General features: G+C 35.5%; 1 protein-coding gene across 12 annotated transcripts in view; it reads left to right on the top strand.

Annotated features, from left to right (window-relative positions):
* The window catches only part of CLASP2 (cytoplasmic linker associated protein 2), a 136,708-nt gene that overhangs the window by 77,058 nt on the left and 37,172 nt on the right, over positions 1–22,478 (top strand). For 7 of the 12 annotated variants that reach the window (XM_082754919.1, XM_082754920.1, XM_082754925.1 and 4 more), the window contains 9 exons: positions 1,330–1,407; positions 2,008–2,175; positions 4,106–4,161; positions 5,268–5,438; positions 10,414–10,437; positions 13,275–13,292; positions 15,271–15,372; positions 20,575–20,745; positions 21,660–21,767. In XM_082754919.1, the coding sequence (XP_082611045.1) occupies positions 1,330–1,407; positions 2,008–2,175; positions 4,106–4,161; positions 5,268–5,438; positions 10,414–10,437; positions 13,275–13,292; positions 15,271–15,372; positions 20,575–20,745; positions 21,660–21,767 (896 nt within the window). The remainder of the gene's footprint in view (positions 1–1,329; positions 1,408–2,007; positions 2,176–4,105; positions 4,162–5,267; positions 5,439–10,413; positions 10,438–13,274; positions 13,293–15,270; positions 15,373–20,574; positions 20,746–21,659; positions 21,768–22,478) is intronic. The other 5 variants (XM_082754928.1, XM_082754926.1, XM_082754923.1 and 2 more) reach the window with 3 other exon arrangements.

Raw genomic sequence — 22,478 nt, 5'->3', positions numbered from 1 at the left:
CACGTGTCTGAAAAGTAGATTATAATTCTTTTCAGTGGAAGGTGGAAGTGATTTGGAAGTGATTAGTCTTGGTGTGTCCTCTTCTTCCCTGTTCCCATTAATTATTGTGGGTATCACCATCATTTTAATAAGATTTTTGATTAAAAACTTAAGATGGTTGTCATACTGATTTTTTTCCTTTTTCCTGATGACCAAAAAGTCAGATTCTTTACAACACCTGCAGCATAGTGTAGCAGTTTAACACCTTTAATTAAATAAAATAAAAAAGGTGATACCTTGGCATTACTGGTACTGCTTTAACAAGGTGATATTGTGATTGCTTAAAATAATTTAAGGGAAATAGGGAAACTATTGTTTAACAAAAAAATCATTGGGACTTTGTCCAAATGAGTCAGTCAGCTTTGAGACTTTATTATGACCGTATCTTCATTTCTGTAAACCTATGTGTAAGATAACTGAGTGACTTAAATTGATTTGCCACAAAGTCAAGTTCATGTTTCATATTGGTGCATGATTTCCAGTTAAACTCTGTGGTGTCTAACCCTGCACGCTTGTGCAAGTTCTTGTGTTGTTTTTTTTTTTGTTTTGTTTTTTTTTCCGTTTCCTGGGATACTTGTAATGTCTTGTAAAGAGAAGTGTATTATCACTAATTCACACATGAAGACATGAAGTGATTCGTAAGCCATCACAGTCTGTGGAAGAGCTCGGAATTGAACTGAGCTATCTTATAACTGTATGGCAACATATATCCTAGATTGTTCTTACCTAATGTTGCAATTATACTCTATAGGCGGTACACAGACTTTTTTTAATTTACCACTACTAGGACCGTGTTTTGAGTAAATAGTCATTCTGGAAACATTGTTACATTTTATATTGTATTGTTGTATTGCTTCTTTTAATGCCTGGTTGATGCAAATAAATGCACTATCAAAAGGTGTGGTTACATGTATTCAGAATTTCAAAGAACAAGCTTAAGAGGCATTTCAACTTTTTATTTGTTGAAGAAAATGAAAAGTATGCCTTGGTCTGTTATGTGTTTTTTTTTTGTTTTTTTTTTTAATTATTTTTTAACTTCTGCTTGCCATGATCACAGGTTTTTTACTTCTTCAGAAGATATAGATGCTACCTTCAGATGAGGAAATTGCTAGAAGCTTACTTAAGCCTCTACAGAAGGTGCACGTCAATGTTGTGCTTAAGCATTCGTTTATTTCATACCTTAGAACTACTCTCTCAGCTATTATTTTATTTAGTATTTCTCTAAGTAAATCTTCTATTTCAAATTGAATTTGTAGAAGCAAAATAGTACAAAGAATGTCCATCTTCTAGGCATGCTGCAGTCTTAGTTGAAACGATCAAGAAAGGCATTCACGATGCTGATGCAGAAGCAAGAGTGGAGGCAAGAAAGTAAGTTTCGACTACTTTTTGTTCTGAAAATTTGGCAGTTTTACCTGAGGGATAGAAGAGTCTAAATAATACAGTATGTATCAGCCATATTTGGCTGATCACCTCTGAAGAAGAGGGAACAAGTTAGGTTGAAAAGTGACATTTCTTTTCTTGGAGTCTTGAATTGATTCCCATTTTCTGTCACACACACAAAAAAAAATGTTCTAAAAGTTGAGGAAATTACTACCCTCTTACAGCATTCGAGGATTCTTCTGAAACAGGAGTGATAAAAGTTGATATTGCTGTATAATCATTCATTTGTTCTGTGAATGAACTCCATCAAAAAACTGCAGTGCTTTGACTGGTTGGGTGGACTAGAGAATTTCTCTTGGTTATCCTTGGAACCAGTAAGTGAACCTGAGAGTTTCAGAGGATAGAGTTACTTTAAAAATATTAATTCAGTCAATTTTTCATGCTTTTTTATGATTCGGTGAGCAAAGTTGTGCGTATTACATATTTTCGATCTGAGTTCCTTTCCTGAAAGACTTGTCATCTTTTACTTTCTGACTATATTTTGAAGAAAATAGAGCAATTATATTTGGTTATTCTCTTATTTTGCAGGGCTTACCTGGGTCTTAGAAATCACTTTCCTAGTGAAGCAGAAACTCTATACAACTCTCTCGAACCACCTTATCAAAGAAGCCTCCAGACCTACTTAAAGAACTCTGGCAGTATAGCATCTCTCCCTCAGTCAGACAGGTCATCCTCCAGCTCTCAGGAGAGCCTCAAGTAAGAGTCACACAACTATTTCTGAATCTAAACAAATAAAAGCTTTCTCAAAGGAAAAAAAAAAAAGTTTATTCAAAGACCAATTGCTCTTACTTAAATTAATCTGTATTGCCTATCTGAAAATCAGAGTATCGTTAACAATTTACTAATAATGAAACATTAAAAACTAAGTTCCAGAGAACCTGGAATCTTAATATTCTTAAATTCTCAGGGAAGTGTTACTTCCTCTATTGCAGGATATACAAGTTGCCAATTGTTTGAACATAAACAATACAGAAAGGAAGGGGTAAAATGAGAACTAAGAGAAAATAAGATATTGCAAATACATTTCAACTGAGTTTTCAGTAATTTTGCATTAAGATGCATGTTATTTTCCCCATTTAACACTGTTAAATTTCTAGCTTCTAATATAGTTACTGAGTTCTCCCTGCATTTGCTAACTTATGGGTGTGGTTTTGCTATAAGTCTGATCCTTCATGATTTTTGAACCCCTGTACTTAGAAATTTTCTTGATCGTGGATTGACAATAATTTTAAATTGAATTATGGGATGAGGAAGTTTTTCTTACAAAACCAGCTCTACCTATATGAAACTGATTTAATGAAATGTCAGTCACAGTAGATTGTGTAAACGCTGAAATTGTAACAATTGTCTGTGTCTTCTATTTGGAGCTCCTTGTAAGGATGTATGCAGGATTTACTTGCAGCAAAGTATCTCCAAAACAGCAGTTATTAATGTCAGGAAAGCACTGGATTGGATAGTTTATATTAAGCTGCAAAAACTTGATATTTCATGAAGAGTTACCAAACAATTCTGACTTCCATATTACCTTTGAGCACCTGAGCTAGTAACTCAGGTAAATGTACAGTATTATGCAACATCCAACACCACCCCCAGTATTAAATTTAGAAAGGCTTTTTTTTCCCAGTTTTTTTTTTTCTCTTGCCTGACTTAAAACTGAGACTCTAGACTGCATGGTTTTAGTTTGACTATTGATGAAATGACTACAGACCTTCCCAAGGAGGTATTTAGATGGCTACAGATGAATCAAGAAATAAAGTATCATGCCACTCACTGTTTTGCTCATCTATCTTCTACTTTGTTCTGTTAGACTTCTGCCTTTCTCTGTTCCTGCTGGCTGCATCTCAGCATTTCGAACCAGGCAACTGGAAGGGCTCACAGTTGAACTTAAGTAGACTGTACGATTATGCTTTGCCAACTACCAGCTTTTGCAGTAAAAGTTAAGGGGGAAAATGGAGAGAAAACATATAGGAAGAGACATGCTTTTTTTTTTTTTTTTTCTTTAATGAACCATGGGAACCTCTAGCAGTCAAACAGGGAGAATTAAGTCTAGCTGCTTTGTGGTTCCAGCATATTTCTTCTTAATTTGTAACCGAATTCTAAGTTATGGGACTGGAGAAGGCTTACAAATGATTCACCTCTTTTTGCTGTTACTGCAGACACAGCATAATTTCTTTCAATCTTTTACATCAATCTTTTTGTTTAGCTCCCAATATTTTTGTATGATGGATGATTTAGAAGATCAAGCCTGTGGTTGAAACAATGTAGTGGTTACCTTAAATGTTTGTGACTGGAACTTTGTATTAGCAAAGTATGCTTAGTATTTATCAAAGGATGAATGCTTTATGATGAAGATGTTAGTCTATAAAATGTAAAAGATAATATAATAAGATGAAAGATAAAAGATAATCTAGTAAGATGATTGTGTTTACCTTAGCAGTCTGTATGTAATTTTTCTCCAAATTATTGAGGAAAAGTAGAAGGGAAAGAGGGAAAAAAAACAACACAACAGAACACATTGTGTTTTCCCTCTCAGTTCACTTGTGTGTTGTTGCTTTTTGGATCTGATATACCAGACACATTTTTAAAAGCCCTTACTAACTGGGTTTATTGAATTTTTTTCTTCCAGTCGTCCTCTATCTTCTAAATGGTCTGCAGCCAGCCCAGCAAGCCTTGCAGGCAGAGGTAAACCTATGCTATATAAGCACACAACGCTTGTTCTTTAAAATTCTTTGAATTATAAGTTTAAAATGCAACTTAAATTTTTTATTGTGTTTTATGGTTTTTATGCTCAGATTTTATGTATTTTTCAGTTGTTGAAAGTAAGAAACATAATTTGCTCTGTATTGGAACCATTCATTAATAATCTTTTAGAGCTGTCACGGAGTTGTCATTCTCAAAGAAATGAAGCGTTATTCTGTTGTCCATTTGTTATAATCAGGCTTATCACAATTGGATCTGAAGGACTCCTTATATCTTTCATTTATTCCCAAGTAGCTGCTGTTCTTTATGGAGAAGGGATTCTAAAAAAAAAATAAATAAATAAAAACCACCACATAAAAAAAACGTAGATTGAAACAGTTCAATTTTTGTCTTGAGTTCTCAGAGTTGAATCTTTGTTCTGTTTTTACAGGATGTCTTTGTAATTCTAGCCAAGGAAATCACAGAACTCAATTACTGGCCACTTGTAAAAATGAGAGTGCTTGTTTTCTGAATACTGAAACAATTATGGGGGAGAAACCAATGAAAGTTAACTTAAGAGAGTAGTTAACTTTTGACACGTAACAGGAAGTGAATAAAAAACATTTTATAAAAGATTAAGCCCAAAGTAACTCATAGTATTCATTCAGCTTGCACAAGGCTTTACTTTAGCTGGTGTGGAAATGTTATCTTCTCTCAGTATCACAAAGGATGCTGTGAATTTTGTTACATTTGTGAAGAATTTAGTAATGTAACAACCCTCAGAAATGTCCATTATTACCTAATTTATATTGGGGGGGGGGGAGGAGCACATACTGTTAAAAAGTAATATTTTGTCCTTAAGATTTTTAATAATGTAAAATGAACTGTTCTTTATCTGCACTTCATGGCTAAAATTCTAGTATTTTGCTACCTCTTGGGCACATTTTTTTTGCTTAATGCCTTTTTAATCCTGTGTTTATATTGACTTGATTTACATTATATGACATTGCTTTCTGTAGTTTTTGCAGGTATGATGTGGTAGTAGAAAACACTAACCTTGCAAATAAAATTCATTCTATTTCTTACCAGCTAATTTGCTTGTTTGTTAGTTTCAGGCAGCAACAAGAATGTTCCAAGCCCAGGAACCCTGCAGAGGTCTCGCAGTGACATTGATGTTAATGCTGCCGCAGGTGCAAAGGCTCGCCATGCTGCTGGACAGACAGCTGGAGCTGGGCGCTTGTCAGCAGCTGGTCTACCTCCAGGATCTTACGCTTCACTAGGTGAGAGAAACATCTTTACTACACTGTGAAATATTTTTTGAGGCTTTACATTAAGAAGCTATGGGAAGATGCTGCTTTTTTTTTGAAAAACTGTCACTGTTAGTTTTGTTGGAATGTTGCAAAAGAAGATGTCTTCTTGTGTAAGTTGCTGATTTTGCTGGATTTTTTTTTTTCTTGTGCTGGAAGAATGCTGATGTAAAACATATATCCGTACTATGATCTTTAAATGTGTTAATCTGGAATTATACTAAGCATTGGACAGTGATAGCTTCAGTTAACAGCAGGTGGTGATCATGGCTTTTTTTGCTTCCAGAAGTAATCAGGAAGTCGACGTCAGAACTCTTGACTTCCTGTTTTTTCTCATCTCTTTAGCATTGTTGTAAAATAGTCAGCTAATGAGACATCTTTGTGTTAAGAAGTGGCTGCTTCATGTAATACAAGAGTAGTTTTACACAACAGTATACAATGCTGATTTCAGAGGAATCTTCTGAAGCATGTTCATGAAACAGCATGCAAGTTTTTATCTAGGTGATAATCTTCATTGATAGGAATGCTTGCTGTTAGAAAGTTCTAAAGATTACAAGCTAGTGGGAAAACACTTCTGGTAGTGGTGGTTTTTAGATACTAGAACTTCCTAGATTAAATTAAAACAGCCTGTGGGGAGAATAAAGGAACATGAGGCATGTCACTGAGAGGGTAGTTGGGTGCTGGAACAGGCTCCCCAGTAATGTGGTCACAGCAGTGAGCATGTCAGGGTTCAAGAAGTGTTTGGACAATGCTCTCAGACGTAGGGTTTGATTTGTGGGTGGTCCTATGTGGAGCCAGGAGTTAGACTCACAAGGATTACTGAGTCCCTTCCAACTCGGGAGATTCTATTATTCTATGTTTCTGTTTTTGTTTTTTGTTTTTCTTTAGGCTATCCATAGTATAGGGGAGAAGTTCAGTGTTTAAAAAAAAAAAACAGTAACAACTGGCTAGTTTTTCTTCTGAACATGTATACCTGCTAGATTGCCAATGGTGCAAGTTCTAATAGCTGTATTGTCAAACATGATCACAGGAGAGGCAGAGAAGTTCATACATATATTATAAACAACATTTTTTGAATTTAACCTTTTCAAAAATTTTTAACCTTTACTTTTCAATTGATGTTATGTTCTGGGAGATGATAGTATACACTTATGCTATGTTTTTCATTTCGGTTGTGTTCTTTAATTATAATTTTAGTTAAAAACTATTTTAAATGAGTTCACAGAATTGAAGGGGGTGGAAGGGACCTTGAAATATCATTGGGTCCAACCCTCCTGCCAAAGCAGGTTCCCTAGAGCAGGTTGCCCAGGTAGGCATCCAGACGGGCCTTATATATCTCCACAGAAGGAGACTCCACAACCTCCCTGGGCAGCCTGTTCCAGTGCTCAGTCAGACTCAATATGAAGAAGTTCTTTAGCATGTTGGTGCAGAACTTCCTGTGCTCTATCTTGTGACCATTACTTCTTGTCCTATCCCTTCAAACCACTGAAAAGAGGTTGGCCAAATCCCTCTGTCCCCCACACCTCAGGTATTTATACACATTGATGAGATCCCCTCTCAGTCTTCTTTTCTCAAGGCTGAACAGAGCCAGGTCTCTCAGCCTTTCCTTATAAGGAAGATGCTCCAGGCCCTGTATCATCTTTGTGGCCCTCCACTGGACTCTTTCCAGGAGATCCCTGTCTTTTTTTGTACCGGGGAGCCCAGAACTGGACACAGTACTCCAGGTGAGGCCTGACCAGGGCAGAGTAGAGGGGGAGGATTGCCTCCCTTGACCTGCTGGCCACACTCCTCCTAATGCACGCCAGGATCCCATTGGCCCTCTTGGCCACGAGGGCATGCTGTTGGCTCGTGGTCAACCTGTTGTCCAGCAGGACCCCCAGGTCCTTCTCCGCAGAGCTCCTCTCCAGCAGGTCATCCCCCAGCCTGTACTGATACATGTGGTTGTTCCTTCCCAGGTGCAGGACTCTACACTTGCTCTTATTAAACCTCATTTGGTTTCTTCCTGCCCATCTCTCCAGCTGGTCCAGGTCTCGCTGAATGACAGCACAGCCTTCTGGCGTGTCAGCCACTCCTCCCAGTTTTGTGTCATTGGCATACTTGCTGAGGGCAGACACTATTCCCTCATCAAGGTCGTTGATGAAGATGTCGAACAAGACTGGACCCAGCACTGACCCCTGGGGAACACCGCTAGTCACAGGTCTCCAGACGGACTCTGCGCCACCGATCACCACCCTCTGAGCTCGACCAGTCAGCCAGTTCTCAACCCACCTTACTGTCCACTCATCTGTCCCACACTTTCTCAGCTTTGCTATCAGGATGTCATGGGAGACAGTATCGAAAGCCTTGCTAAAGTCAAGGTAGATGACATCCACTGTTCTCCCCTCATCTACCCAGCTGGTGATGCCATCAAAGGAGGCAATGAGGTTGGTCAAGCACAACATCCCCTTGGTGAATCCATGCTGACTACTCCTCATAACCTTCTTCTCTTCCAATTGCTTGGAGATGGCATCTAGAACAAGCTGCTCCAATACCTTTCCAGGTACAGAGGTGAGACTGACTAGCCTGTAGTTTCCCGGATCCTCCTTCTTGCCCTTCTTGAAGACCGGAGTGACATTGGCTCTCCTCCAATCTTCAGGCACCTCTCCTGTTCTCCAGGACCTTTCAAAGATGATAGAGATCGGTTCGGCAATCATCTCTGCCATCTCCCTTAGCACACGTGGATGCATCCCATCGGGAGCCATGGATTTGTGGGCATTGAGCCCACTCAGATGCTCCTGAACCACTCCCTCATCAACAAGGGGGAAGATATCCACTTCCCAGACTCTTACTCTTCCCTCCAGGACCAAGGAGTCCCGGTGGGGAGTCCTTGAAGCAAAGAATGAAGCAAAGAAAGCATTCGGTATCTCTGCCTTCTTGGTGTCTCCCGTTGCCTGGAGACCCCCTCGTTCAGCAAGGGACCCACATTATCCCTAGTCTTCCTTTTACTGTTTACATATTTAATAAGAAGTTTTTTTTTTTTTTTTTATCTTTTATCTCTTCTGTAAGCCTCATCTCTAGGTGGGCTTTAGCCTTCCTTGTCATGTCCCTGCAGGCCCTGACAACACTTCTATACTCCTCCCAACGTTGATTGTTTTGTCATCGATTCCTACTTGAAGTGGTCTAAACTTCACTGATTTTAGGACCAAGTTTGAGTATTGGCAGTGCTGCTGAATTGTCTCCTTAAAACAGGTCTTTAACATAGGAGTGCGGGCTCCCTCTAGTGCCCACAGTGTGAATCAGAACCTGCTGGGAAGAAGACGGACATCAAAGTTAGGCTGCTCAGTTTGCTTGGTGGAGGAGATAGGCTTGTTGTCGTTATCACTTGAGGGAATTCTCAGTTCCTCCCAACTTAATCTCTAAAAGTCAGAAATAGGTGGGATGATTATTCTTCAAGATGAGAGTGTTGCTTAGTTTGTTTTGGAGTGCAACAGGATGTATTCTGAGTCATAGATGAAGCTGAAGTTGACTTATCATGGGAAAATAGAAGTGACAAGGAACACAGTAGCAGAAGGAAGAGTAGCATGGAGAAATGTCAAGCAGAAAACAGGGACTATTTCATTCTTAGAAGTTTCACAGAAATTTAGCTCTTAGAATATTTTTTGTTGTTGTTCGTTTTTTCATAGTGTCTTAGGCAATGTGTGGTTTATGCCAATAATTTCAGAAGCGGGGGTTGAGAAAAGCACAGAGGTTTTCAAGGAAGTAAACGGTGGTGGTGTTATTCAGGGAAATAATCGAGATAAAGAAACAGCATATTCTTGTTGTGGTTTGTAGATGGGGAGTGGTGAATACATGGACAGTAAGTCCAAGTCAGCTTTTTCTTGACGGATTTGAATAGCTGGAAATATTTGTCTTTCTGGCAGATGTAGTCCGGAAAGATGTAGAAAAGAATACAGTGTTGAATTGAAGTGATAACATAATGTGATACTAGCAATAGAAAGAAGAAAAGTTAAATCCTATTATGGATGGTATGAGGGTAGTAATAGTGAAGGAGACAAAGGTTTATTTAGAACCACGCAAAAGGAGTACTTTTCAATTTCATCCTGACACATTCTCATGTTTATTTAAAGAGAAACATCTACCTGTTGATTAAACCACTGAAAATTGTAGAGCCTCAGACAACTAGTTCATAAGCATGATTGTAATTGTCTCCACTTACCCCTTCCCACTTCATTATTAATAGAATAATTCTTATTTGTATCTGTATGCTCTTGTAGTTTTTATTTTGTTGTTGTTGTTTAAGACCTGTTCTAGAAGCAGGAGGACATTCTCTACTTTAGATATTCTGAATGTTAAGGATAGCAAAGCTAGTCAATTATTAATGTCCTTTTTAAGGAGACTTGAGCTGTAATTGTGTATCTCACATTAAATATTTTAATTCTGATTTATACTGTCAGAGTATGCACTGCATTCCCACTGAACTGGTAAATCTTTAATGTTTTAAACTAGAGTGGAACTTTCTCCCATTTTGCCTTTGTCTTTATTGTGATGTTTATTGCTGTTCTGTCCCTTACCCAATGAAGGGACTTCATGTGAAGTACCAAGTCTTGTAGAAAATTGAAATATTGTAGTTCTGTAATGGCATAAACGTATATTGATATTTCAGTAACTGTTGAACACCAAGCAAGAAACAGTTGATTAATATCTTAATATAAGGGCTTGCTCAAATCTGGGTAATACAGAGAAGATTCAGTATCCCTTGCAGGGTACTTGTACCCCATTCTGTAATACCTTGGGCTGAGGGAAACCAATTTTACTTAAGTTAGCTTATACATGCACAAATTATATAGACATGTCTGCTGATTTAATATTAATGTATTTTCCTTAATTAATATTTTATGACTCTGCTGTGAACACCTTTATTCTAACACACTAAGTTTTCCATGTTTCTTTGTCTACTTTTTCAACAAAGAGGATACTTCTGACAAGATGGATGGTAAGAAATTATTTAGTCTGCCTTCTAATTCTATTAATTATTTTAGTGTCTTTTATGTGAAATATTTGATGTTTACTGCATGTCTGATTAACAAATACTGTAGTATTTCACTAATGCCTATGCAATCTTTGTCTTAATATGTATGTTGTATATATGTATTTGTTGTTTTGAATGATCTGTATAAGCAACAGAAACTTTATCAGAAATTGGATATTACTCCCATTTAAAAAAAATAAATGAAAGCTCTGTTAATTACAGATCAATTCTGTAATGAATAAATGCCTTAACTAGCTCTAGTTTCATTAGTTCTTCCATAGTTTCACCTTTAAGGTCTTTTTTTTTTTTTTTTTTTTTTTGACTTTTTGGCAGAACAGCAGAAGAGGCAGATAATTATGTGCTTTTAAAATAAAAGTAAAATCTTACTTTTAAAAGTACTCCATCAGAATCTGTTTTAACCACATAATTTAAAGTATCTCTAAGTCATATAATCCTATGTAATTCTATTCAGTAATAGTTTATTAAGAGGAACTACCCATTTAAATTGTTTACCAAGTATTCCAGCTAAACTTGAGTGCTAACTTTCTTAAAACTCATGGAAGGAGTTGGCATATGTTTTTATCCTAACTGCAAAACCACAGAGAATCAGGTTTCTTATAGCGCTCATTATACTATTTCAGGTGTGTGCAAGTATTACTTTCCATATAATGAAGTGACAGAGTCCCAGCTTGAGGCTTGATAATTCTGATTGTAATTTATTGCTGGGGAACACTTTATAAGTCAACTATGTTTGCTACTTAATTCATAATTTTTGGCATATGTATTTTAACAATATATGCTTTGAAGAACGAGCAATTTACTGGAAGCAAGGCAGGTATTGTTTTCCTTTTCTTAGATTACTGAGTCTCCTGAGGAAATAATTGTACAAAATACGCATAGAAATGAAAGCAGTAGGAAGGTAGACCTCTGAAAACCCTGAATCCCAAGCGATATGAAAGTGCAGATCTTCAGTTTCAAGACCTACGTTGGGAAAGAATTTTAGCCATTTAGGAGTATTGCAAATGGCGAGCATACTTTAATAAGATACGATTTTTCTCATGCAGTGTTGTAGTGTCTTTCTTATGTGTCTTACTTCCATATCAGATTTCCTTGTGGTGCATTAGATTTAGGCTGTCTGTGCCAAATGTTTATTTACTTTTATTAGTTTTTGCACATTTTCACCAGGAGTAAAATTTCTGATGGACACGTATATAGGCTTTTTCTTTTATTGAGACCAGTAGTCACACCTAGTGGCAGGTGTCCTGCACATCTGTTTAGAAGTAGGGAAAGTGCTACACAGTTGATCAGAGCAACATTTTTTTTCTATAGAATAATCTGTAGAGATGACATGCAAGACAAAATGAACACACCTTGACTCTCAAACTGTGGTTTATGATCTGATCTAACTGCTACCTGCAAGAAATAATTGTTTTTCCTTCTGCCACTAATCTTTCACTAGTTCTTCGTAATACTCTGTTATGAACCACTGGAGCTGAACAAACTCTGGAAAATTCATTACATAAAGCAGAAATGAATAGTACATTTTGCTGTGTTTGTTTTTTTTTTATTATTATTATTGTTTTTTTTTGTTTGTTTGTTTTTTTTTGTTTTTCTTTTAGCTCTTGGAACTGATAGTGATCTTTCAGCTGTCTAAACCAGGCACAAAGATAGAGAAAGGAGAAGCAGAACTCCCCCTTCTAGGACAAGCTAGCTCTGTTAGTCTGGCTTAGATGTTGCTGAGAACAGTTTTCCAAGATGCAGCTGTAGAAGAACATTATTTTTTGGTGGTTGTTGTTGTTTTTGTTTGGTTAGTTTTTGTTTTGTTTTGTTTCTTAAGGCAGACAAACAAATTTGATTTGGGAAAACTGAGGATCACCTGCATAAATATTTCTGTAACTGATTTTGTGAAGAAGGATCAAAATTTACACCAAGCAACATTTTAGAGGGAGTGGCTCAAGGATACTATAATATGAGTAAGTCAGTGCTAGGAAGATTCAGGATAGCAGAAGGTACTAATCATTAGAGTTCTCCTAAAAGGCAAGAGCAGTATAGAATTCCCAAAAATGGGATTACCCTTTTGATTTTTAATCCATTTTTATCACTGATAGTGTATATACATTTTTCATAATAAGCAGATCTATTTCAAGAGACCTTAGAGTTCGGATAGTTTCTCATAAATTCATATGTACTGATGTCAGATTTGTCTGGCTCATTTTGTCAATCTATCCTTGTTAAACATGGCATACTTCTTCAAGTGCGATCTGGTTACAGCATGCTCAGTTCATATCTAATCACTTTTCTGGGCAAACTTGATATATATATGTAGATTTTTTAGAATAGTCACAGACTTAATTCACAGTAATACTCCTTCACTTTCTATTGAAATATCACTGTCCAGTGTGGAAAACGCTGTTCTTTTGGTGTTTTTCTCAGAGATGATTTAGAATAGTATGTCTTATTTTTTCAAAAGAGCTGGTACTAGAATATTTGTAATGTCTGTTTTGATCAGGATCTCATTTAATTGGCTTAGTTTTTTTTCCCCTATTTTTGTTTCCCATGGTTTAGTGACAAATTTGGAAGGCGGTGCTATGTATTAACTTACTGTAAAACACTAAAAGTGTAGTATGGATGTTTCTTGATAATTCTGCTTCAGTTCAATAATGGAGTTGCAACACAAGCTTTGGAGTTCTTCCTGACTTGATAAAAATTTCTCCAGATTCATAACATTAATCTCAAAAAAGGAATTGAAGACACAGTACTGTTTTGAATATCATGTATTTTATTATTTTTTTTCTGTTTAGGAACAGCTTCTGAAGATGGTAAGAAAATATTTTGTTAGAACAGCTAATATTTTCTGCTTCATATTTCCATTGATACAAATTAAGCTTTGAAAGTAGAATGTGGTCTTTCTGGGGCTTTGTGGAGATTCATAACTTCAGATAGCTTATGCATCTAATACTTGGTTGTCATAGTATTTTAAAAATTCTTTTGCTTTTATTTTAATTCTGAAGTACTCATCTGCAATAGAAGTGTAATTGCTTAACATTTTCAGTGTGAAAATATAGGAGCTTTATAGGTCTTTTTTTTTTTTTTAAGCAAATTCTGTCACAAAAATTCATCAAATGTGCTTATGCTCTGGGAAGCAAGTGCTGCTATTCCTCATCTCGTAGAGACTTGGTAATTAATTTTCAATGTGCTGTTAATGTTTAAACCTGTCATTAGTGAATGGATGGAGAGATTCAATGTGAGTGAACTCTTTTGCCTTACAAATGCAAAAATTGTTGTTTTTACTTTGAAATTGAACCAGGTTCCAATTGGTAATTTCACATAGCAGTGAAATAGTGGCACTCTGTATTCCCATGTTTTTGGGCCAATTTCTGAACACAGTTACATGCCTTGCAGTCTCAGCATTTCGTGGGAAAACATTACCATTGCACGGGGATAACTAGTAGAGTTTGGACTAGTTCGTTTAACTAGTCTTGCTAACAGATTGTTTTCTAGTAGTTTAGTGAATAACCTCCTTTATCCTGATACTCTTCTTATAGACTCTCATCTATGGCGATTCCCTCTATTTGGATGAATATTATTAACTTGGTTGGTCTCCAAATTCTGGTGTGGAAAGCTTAAAGAGGCTAGAACTAAATAACAGTCTGTCAACCTAATTATTATGGGTCAAACATTGACTCTCTGTGTCTAGAAAACATTTTAATTATGCCATTTGTAAAAGTGGATTACTTGCTGAGCTAGATCCGTTTTGCACAAGCTTTTTGGGTTTCATTTATGAAACTTAGAAGAAGTATGGTTAGCATTGTGTGTTTGGTTTTTTGTTTGTTTTTTCTTTTTTTACTGTTTGAGAGGAAACAGTAGGCTTAGGAAACGGTACAGAACTCTACTAGTTTTTTTTTTCTTTTTTTTTTTTTTTTTATGAATAATCCTTTGGTTTCTTATAACTCACATAACTCATCCAACAAGGGTCTTCCTAACCTTGTTAATTCCACCAGACTCACTAAACATAGTGGAATATGGCTAATAATGCAGAAAGATTTAACCCTGAGATAAGATCATTTGGCATACTGGAGAGAAGTGAATTCATTGTTTTAGTTGTTCTTCCTCAGCTCTTCTGTCTGTTGAGAGGAGTAGTATTCTTTATATCATGCTGACACTTATATGTACTTAAATGTACTTAGACTTTGCAAATTGCTGTAAACAAATGGATTGGAAAATCCAGCAGAAGTCACTATGACCAAAGCCAAGAAGACAGTAGAATCCCCAGTAATAGGAAAGCTAGTATTCAGGTTTATAAAAAGAATACTGAAGCTAAGAAGAAGCCTGAGAACCCTATTTGACAGATATCAAATGAATCTTGACAGATGATCAAGATTCATTTTGTGGTTGATGATAGCAAAAGTAGAATTACAGCCATAAGTAATCATGAGAAGACTGTATGTGCTACATTAGTGGATATATTGCCTATTGTATTTCACGCTTTTCCCTTTTTATAATGTAATCAACGTATTTATACAGGAATCGAGATCTAATTCAGCACGTTTAAATGGTAATGTGTAAATTGTTTACTGAAGCATGTAGCATTAGAAGTATTTTGATCCCTCAACTCTGAAGTCTTTCAAGGTGTTCAAATATCTACTAATTATCCCAAGTGAACTTTCACCAGTTATGTTGTGCTTCGTTTTTATGTACAGAAACATAAGAAAATATTAGTAAATGCTACCGATGCTTTCTACATTGCTTTCTACATTGCTGTGGAAAAACTCATTTAATGCAAATTTTATTTTATAGGTCGTGTACGAACAAAGCTTTCAACACCGTCTGTTGGTATTGGAAACTCTAAAGCAGATTCCAGAGGACGGAGTAGAACCAAAGTGGTCTCTCAGTCTCAGCGTATGTATTTTCTGTTTCTCAGATATATTTGATAAAGAGGCCAAATGCTTAAGCATATATTCATTGACCAATGGCTACAGTCAAAGTTTAAAAAACAAAACAAAAAAAGCGCTACATACTGAGTTGTTGTTCTATGCCTTAGGTTCTTCATCGCCAGAGAAAAACGAAGGTATTTTTTCAGTGTTTTGGGTCAGTGGTATTTGCATGCTTTTCTGATTCATGTTGTTTTTCTCTGGGCAAAATACTAGGCTAGGTCTTAGTTTGCCAGTTAAAGTAAATAGATAAAGTAACAGGAAATGAAACTGTCCTCAATTATAACTTCTCAACATTCTTCCCTCCTTCCCACCCCCCTGCCACCCAACGCACAATACCAGTAAACATCTGTGTCAGTTACATATTCTATATCGACAAGTAATACAGAAAATTGGGTAGGCTGAATGGTGCCTTCAATGTTAGCTTTAAAACCTAATCTTTCATTTTTCAAAAAAGTCTTACTTATTCAGCCAGAAATGCCAGTTTTTATTTTAGGCTAGGCTCTAGCTCTTGGGTGTATACTCATTTTTGGTATTGCAGAGATTACCTATACTTAGTTCTTCTTTGGAGTAAAAAACACTAAACCCTGACTTCATGATTATGATCATTATTATTATTAATTCTTTAGCTTGCATTGAAATCCGAAGTTTGAAACAAACACCATACTGTACATCAGCTGATCCACAACAGTTTTCTGTGTGTGCTTAGAAACCAAACCAAATGCAAAATTTCTGATCTAGTTGAGCAGTCTGTTGTTAATTAAAAAGACCTGACTGCTTCACATTCTTTGGTGCTGGCTGACCTATAGTAATCTGTTCATGTTATCTGATGTCTGCAGCAGATGTCTTCTGACTAACCTACCTGTAGTTTTCAGACTTCCTTCATCTCATTTAGTGAAATGCATTGAGCATCTTTTAATTAAATGAAATGCAATGTAATTAATGAAAGAAAAAGAAACTAATGATAAAATTTAAGTAAATTAACCAATCCTATAGTATGACAAGACAAATGTTATAAAGCTAGTAAGTTATGTGGGCTTTGAATTTTGTTATTATTTTTGCCATGACTAACCATATCAACTTTACTTTAATAAACCCCCTTAATTCTGTGTTTAATGGCAGAAATGTTTATGTTAGAGTACTTCCCATTCAGTTTTGCATTATAGACTTCGTTTTCCATAAATTACAGTTGGATTAAATCTGTTCCAATGCTTGCATTTTTTGTGAAATACAATTTTCAGAAAATCTGAACTATTAAGTATAAAACAACATAACAAATTTCAGTAACAGAAATTCTCCTTAAGTAAACTTCTGCACAGTTATCTAATCCCACGATTGTTTGTAGGATGAGAGCTTGAAAATAAAACTTAGTTATTATCTGTGACAAAGGTTGTGAAAGACTTATTTTATTTCAGTATTAAGATAACTAAACCATATCATAGGCAAAGAATATTTGAATTAATAATGTAGGGACCAAGGGTGGAAGTCTTATTAAATCCCATTAGGAAAAGTAGTGAGCAATACCTGCAATGCTCTTTTTGTTAGGATTAAGAAAGATGGGAAATAAGCTTTTTGAAAATATACTTGTAGTTTGAAGAAATTTGATAAATTCTTAAGGTATTTAATAAACTGTTGGTGGGAGCAGATGTTACATTTATCATATGAGAAGTTTTAGGTTACTATTTAAATGTCGTGTCACATTAAACTAACTATATGGTCAGGGAAGCAACCTTTTTTTTTTTTTTTTTTTTTTTTTTTTTTTTTTTTTTAGAAAATTCATTTTTCCACAAGCTGAATTGATATTGAAATAACTGAAATAACTAGGTGTGTGTGTGTCTACATAGATGGTGTAAAGTTAAATATATGAATAGAGCTCTTTTAATTCAGAGCATTTTGTCACTACTTCTGTTCAGAACGGATGCCTTCAGTTTAGCTCATTATAACCTGTAAGTGGGGGAGAACAAAATTCTGAGATGTTTTAAGGAAGATAAACAGGGCAAATATGAATGGACAGGTGAGGAGAATTGTCAGGCACTGTATACCTGCTGTTTGGGTGTTGCTTCTTTATATAAATGAAAAATTTCACGGCATTTTGGGGAGCAAGATTCATGAAGGTTCCATACACACACACGGGATTATTTTTTCTCCTCTACTTATAGTAGGAGAACAGTTTCATATTAGATTTAAGCTTATATTTCTTAAACAAACAAAAAGCTACTGTCATACAGACCCTTATATAAAATTAGGGTTAAAACTATTCTGTGTTTTTGTTCAAAGGTCATTAAGTGAAAGAGTTGCAAATCAGAATGATTTGCAGAAAATACTTTTGTAGCAGAAAATAAATGTGCATACAATATGTATTCCATAATTTTAACTTTATCCATGGAAAAAATTGTTCAATTTTTTCCTTCCTCTTTTCTGTTTGCTTGCCAGGTAGTTCAGCAAGGCATGCTAAAATTTTATTACAGTCTTCATTCAGAAAAAGAATGAAATTTCTGAATGGAAACATTCTTTCTTTTAGACATCAAATAAATTATGAGAGAGGAAAACCCAGAATTATATGCAAGTCTTTTTCAGATGTGCCATTGTGAAAGTTTTTTTTTTTTTTTTTTTTGTCATCAACATCACTTGTAACTCAGCTCTTTTACTGTCTGTCTTAAAAATATGTTTTGGCCTTGTTGTGTATTTTTTGTTCAGCGGTTGAATTTTTTGAACTTCTTTGGCAACTTAGTATTCTTTTAAAGTAACTTGAAGGCTACATTTTCATGTTTAATTGAAATGTAATTCTTCAGTATTACCCAGTTATTGATTAGAAAGCTGAAGAATTGTAATTTGCTTGTGCAGCTTTGCTTCATCTGCTTTGTACATAGCATCTGAGCTTAGTTCTTCAGTTGTGGAAGCTACTTAAAAGCACTGCTTTAGCATAACCCCCTTGCGGCTTTTTTTCCTGTCTGAAATGACTAAAGCTTTCTTATTTCCATTTGCCATCCATTTTAAAATCTGCTGTGCTCCCTCCCTCTTCATGGATTATAAACCCCTACCCTAATCCTGCCTTTACACTTGTTCAGGATCACAGTCTGCTAACCCCATTGGTGGTAAGAGTCTACAGAATTTGTGTATAAATCATTGTTTGATCACCTGTTTTATGTATCTCATTTTAAGGACCCTATTCAGCAGAAATTCTTGCTTGCTTTTTTCCATATGCTGCTCTTATCTAATGTGATGCAATTTTTATTTAGGATGCAGTAGGGTTGGAAGGGTTTTGTCATTTTGTAATTCCATTTTAGAAGCTGTGCTTTTTTCAGTTAGCTTTAGTTTTTTTAGATCCACTGCTGATGGTAACATTGACAACAGTATGCCAATGCAGTTGTTGTTAGAATAATGTTTTCAGGTTATTTTCATGTGTTTTCATATGTTTCAGCTGTATTTGGTTTACGTAGGAAGTAGTGGTACACTTTGCAAGTCAGATTTTAAACAAAAGGTGGAATAATGAAAATTTGCTTTCCATCAGTATATTTTGACAAGAGCAAGTTTTCAAGTTTCTGACCTATCAAAGAAAATCTTCTAAAAATCTCTGGGACAGTGGAAACTTTATCTAACGGTTTTATTGGTTTAGAGATAAATATTGGTGAGCGAGAAGAAGGCATAATAGTTTGAAGTTCAAGTTTCATAAAGAAACTGCCAGACCCTTAACTTTTGCAGACCATGGCAATTTTAGAGTTTTTTTGTTGTTGTTGTTGTTCAGTATAGAAGCTATGCTTGATTTTCTCAGGCTGTATAAAACTTTATTTATCGTTTCTGCTGAATAGGTCCATAGCTTGGAAAAGGACATTTTGCTAAATAACCACATTGAGTTTGAATTCAAACAATGAATCTGAAAGTATATGCATGGTATCTTGTTCTATTTTTCTCACTTCCACCCAGCATATGTTTTGTTTTGTTTGGGATTTTGTTTCATTTCCCATATAGTTAAGCTTTAACGAACTTGTACTTTTTTTTTAAAACATGCCTCATAGGAAGTATCTGTGAAATTTACTTGATATTGTTGCATGTTAAGATTACAGATTTGATAGCATAGCTGTAGTCATATGGTTGGGTTATGTGATTATTTTTAAAAGTTGAATGGAATGTTTGTATGTAATTAAACTTCGGCTAAAATTACGTTTTGATATGTCTATTTGGTCAGACTTCTTAAATACCGCAGCTGGATATATGAGCACATTTATATCAACTTGTTGTATAAATTGGTCAAAGAAGAATGGATTGTTTGTTAGGGCTTAGAACTGACATTTTCTGCAACTGAAATACCAAAGGATGGAGATAACTTAGGGGTCATTGACCAGTTTCTCATAGTGGGTATGCTATGTTGAAGTAAATAATTACAGTACTTCAGAATGTACAATTTTGATAAACTGTAAGCTATAAAAAAAAAAAAAAAAAAAAAAAGAAAACAAGTGCTTAAATAGAATGTCTTGATCATTTTTTTTTAGCTTGTTTTAGCTTAGTTAACAGTCTTCTTTGAATTTGTGGAGTAACCTCCACAGAAATCAATGTGAATATTTCAATTGTCTTCAGGGACATTTTAGTTAGCTTCTCAAAGAGTAGTGCTTGAAGAACACATGCTTTTAAGAAGCGTGGAAGAAAAGCTTATATGTTAAGAAAATTATACCTATTTTTATTTAAGTATTGTTGGTATTGGAAAAGCTGGAATAATGATGAAGTCACTGGTTTAAAGTTGTTCCCTTTAGCCTTCTAGATGTTCTTTTTTATTTTTAATAGAAAATGTGACTAGTGAGACCATGCAACTTAAAAAAAAATAAAATAAAAATACACCAATGTACATGTCAGGGACATTGGAACTATTAACAAAAATGGAAAATAATGTTTGTGGTTTTTTGAGCATACCAATTGCTAAATACCACACCAAATGTTTCTTTGTATTGATAATTGTATTGACTTTGTATGTAGTGCTATAAGAATTTGTCCAGGGGGACCAGGATTTTATATTTCACATTTTTACCTTGTAAGTTTTGTCAGACCATTTCAGTATACCACCACTTCCCTGCTAATGTGTGTTTTGTTTTTGTTTGTTTGTTTGTTTTAAATCTTGGGTGTTTGTTTATTTTTTATCTTTTATGCTGTTACTTACATTCATTCATTTTACCTTCAGCTGGCAGTAGATCTGGATCTCCTGGAAGAGTTTTGACAACAACCACACTTTCTACTATGAACACAGGGGTTCAGAGAGTGTTAGTGAATCCTGCAACCGCACAAAAAAGAAGCAAAATCCCACGAAGTCAGGGATGCAGTAGAGAAGCTAGTCCTTCTCGATTGTCAGTAGGTAAGAATTGATAAATAACTTGTTTTCTTCATAGACCTTTTTGCTTTACGTGCTAGATAACTACAGCTTGCATTTAATTACTGGTAGTTGGTAAAATTAGAATACATATAGACAAAAACGTAAAACATGCATGGATGCTGAGACTAGTAATTGATACACAAGACAGTTTTTAGAATTTAAGCTGAGAGTTTTGTGCTGTCAAAATGCAGTAGTTATTCTCTTTCTCCTCAATTTCTTCCTTCTCTCTTTCGTCTCCTTTCTTCTTAATTCCCTCTCCCCAAAGTATCACATCCTCTAAATGAAAGTGCTACCATTTTGAAAAGATTTTCTTTACAACTTCTGTGTCCTCTGGATATGTGTGCATGTGTATATACTTTCATGGTACAAAAATTAATGTCATGCTTCCTAACTCTCACAGTATAGCCTGATTGCACTTTAATACACTTTATTGAAAAACATTTTTTGATTTTGGAGGTATTGCTGCTGTTCTTTATTTTTATCTTTTTTTTTTTTTTTTTTTTTTTTTTTTTACCCCAGCTATAATGTCTTTACATTTTTCATCTTAAGAAAGCTGAAGTTTTCATTTGCGTTACTGATGATTGGATTATTTTTCATTGCTTATTTACTCTGACTTTTTTGAGGTGTTTCAACCATTCTGTAAAGAGTTGGTAAATCCACTTTTTTAGCTGTACAAAGAAATAGTTTAATTGAAGTGGCTATGCTTAATGTTAATTTAGCACAATTAAGAAAGTGTGTGGAAACAGTTAATACCTAAATGCAACATAATCATAAGTGCCTTTTCTTAGAAATACATCTTTGATCTTTCTGGAAAACAGAATTGCATTAAAACTGCAACTTTTCTTATGTCTTCTCCCTTCTGTGCTGCTGTTTGTCTGTACCCTGAATCATACTAGCACGAGGCAGCCGCATTCCTCGGCCTAGTGTGAGTCAGGGGTGCAGTCGGGAGGCCAGCCGTGAAAGTAGCAGGGACACAAGCCCTGTCCGCTCTTTTCCACCCCTTGGTAAGTACTCAGAGCCCCTTGTTGTGCATGGCTGCCTTTGCACTTCATTATTTGCACCTAATGAATCCATGCCTCCTCCATTAGCCTGTAGCGGGCCACCATGATTTTCCATTCTTTTGGCTCGCTCACCATTTACTTTGATGGAGAATTGACCGATGTGTGAATGGGTTGTACACCTCAAAATTAAATGCTTTGCTGGTATTAGCCTTACCTTAAATCAAAGAGCTTGGAAAGATGTGTGATTTGTAGCACCTAGGTTTTTTTTTGAAAGGCCATTTCTGCTTTTGGAAAGTTTTTTGAAATTGTTTCTCTTTGTTAGAGTATTTATTGTTTGGATACAGTTAAAGGACTTGACCAACTAGAATACAATTTTGCTGTCATCTTCCACCTTTCCCTGCATCAACAAGTAGGATCTGTTAATGCTCAAAACTACTCCCTAGTCAATGAACTGTCTTGGTGCATATGAAGAAAATCTGCTTCATTTTATGTTGTCTTAGCAATACTATCATCACAGTATTCTGTAGGGGAAAAATTAAAATTACACTTTATTTTGCTGAGTGAGTAAATGTAGTGATGCAGGTAAGGGACCACTCTGCTGAAGAGTTGTGTTCTAAGGCTGCTTTTAGTTTCCTAAAAATGAACAGGGCAAGTAGTGAAGTCCTTATCCAAGCAGATGAACCAAAGTACAGTTCTGCAGTCTATTTTTAATCA

Source organism: Aythya marila, assembly GCF_965140915.1.
Source record: "Aythya marila genome assembly, chromosome: 2".
Taxonomy (NCBI): Eukaryota; Metazoa; Chordata; class Aves; order Anseriformes; family Anatidae; genus Aythya; species Aythya marila.
This window is presented reverse-complemented; position numbering and strand designations above follow the sequence as displayed.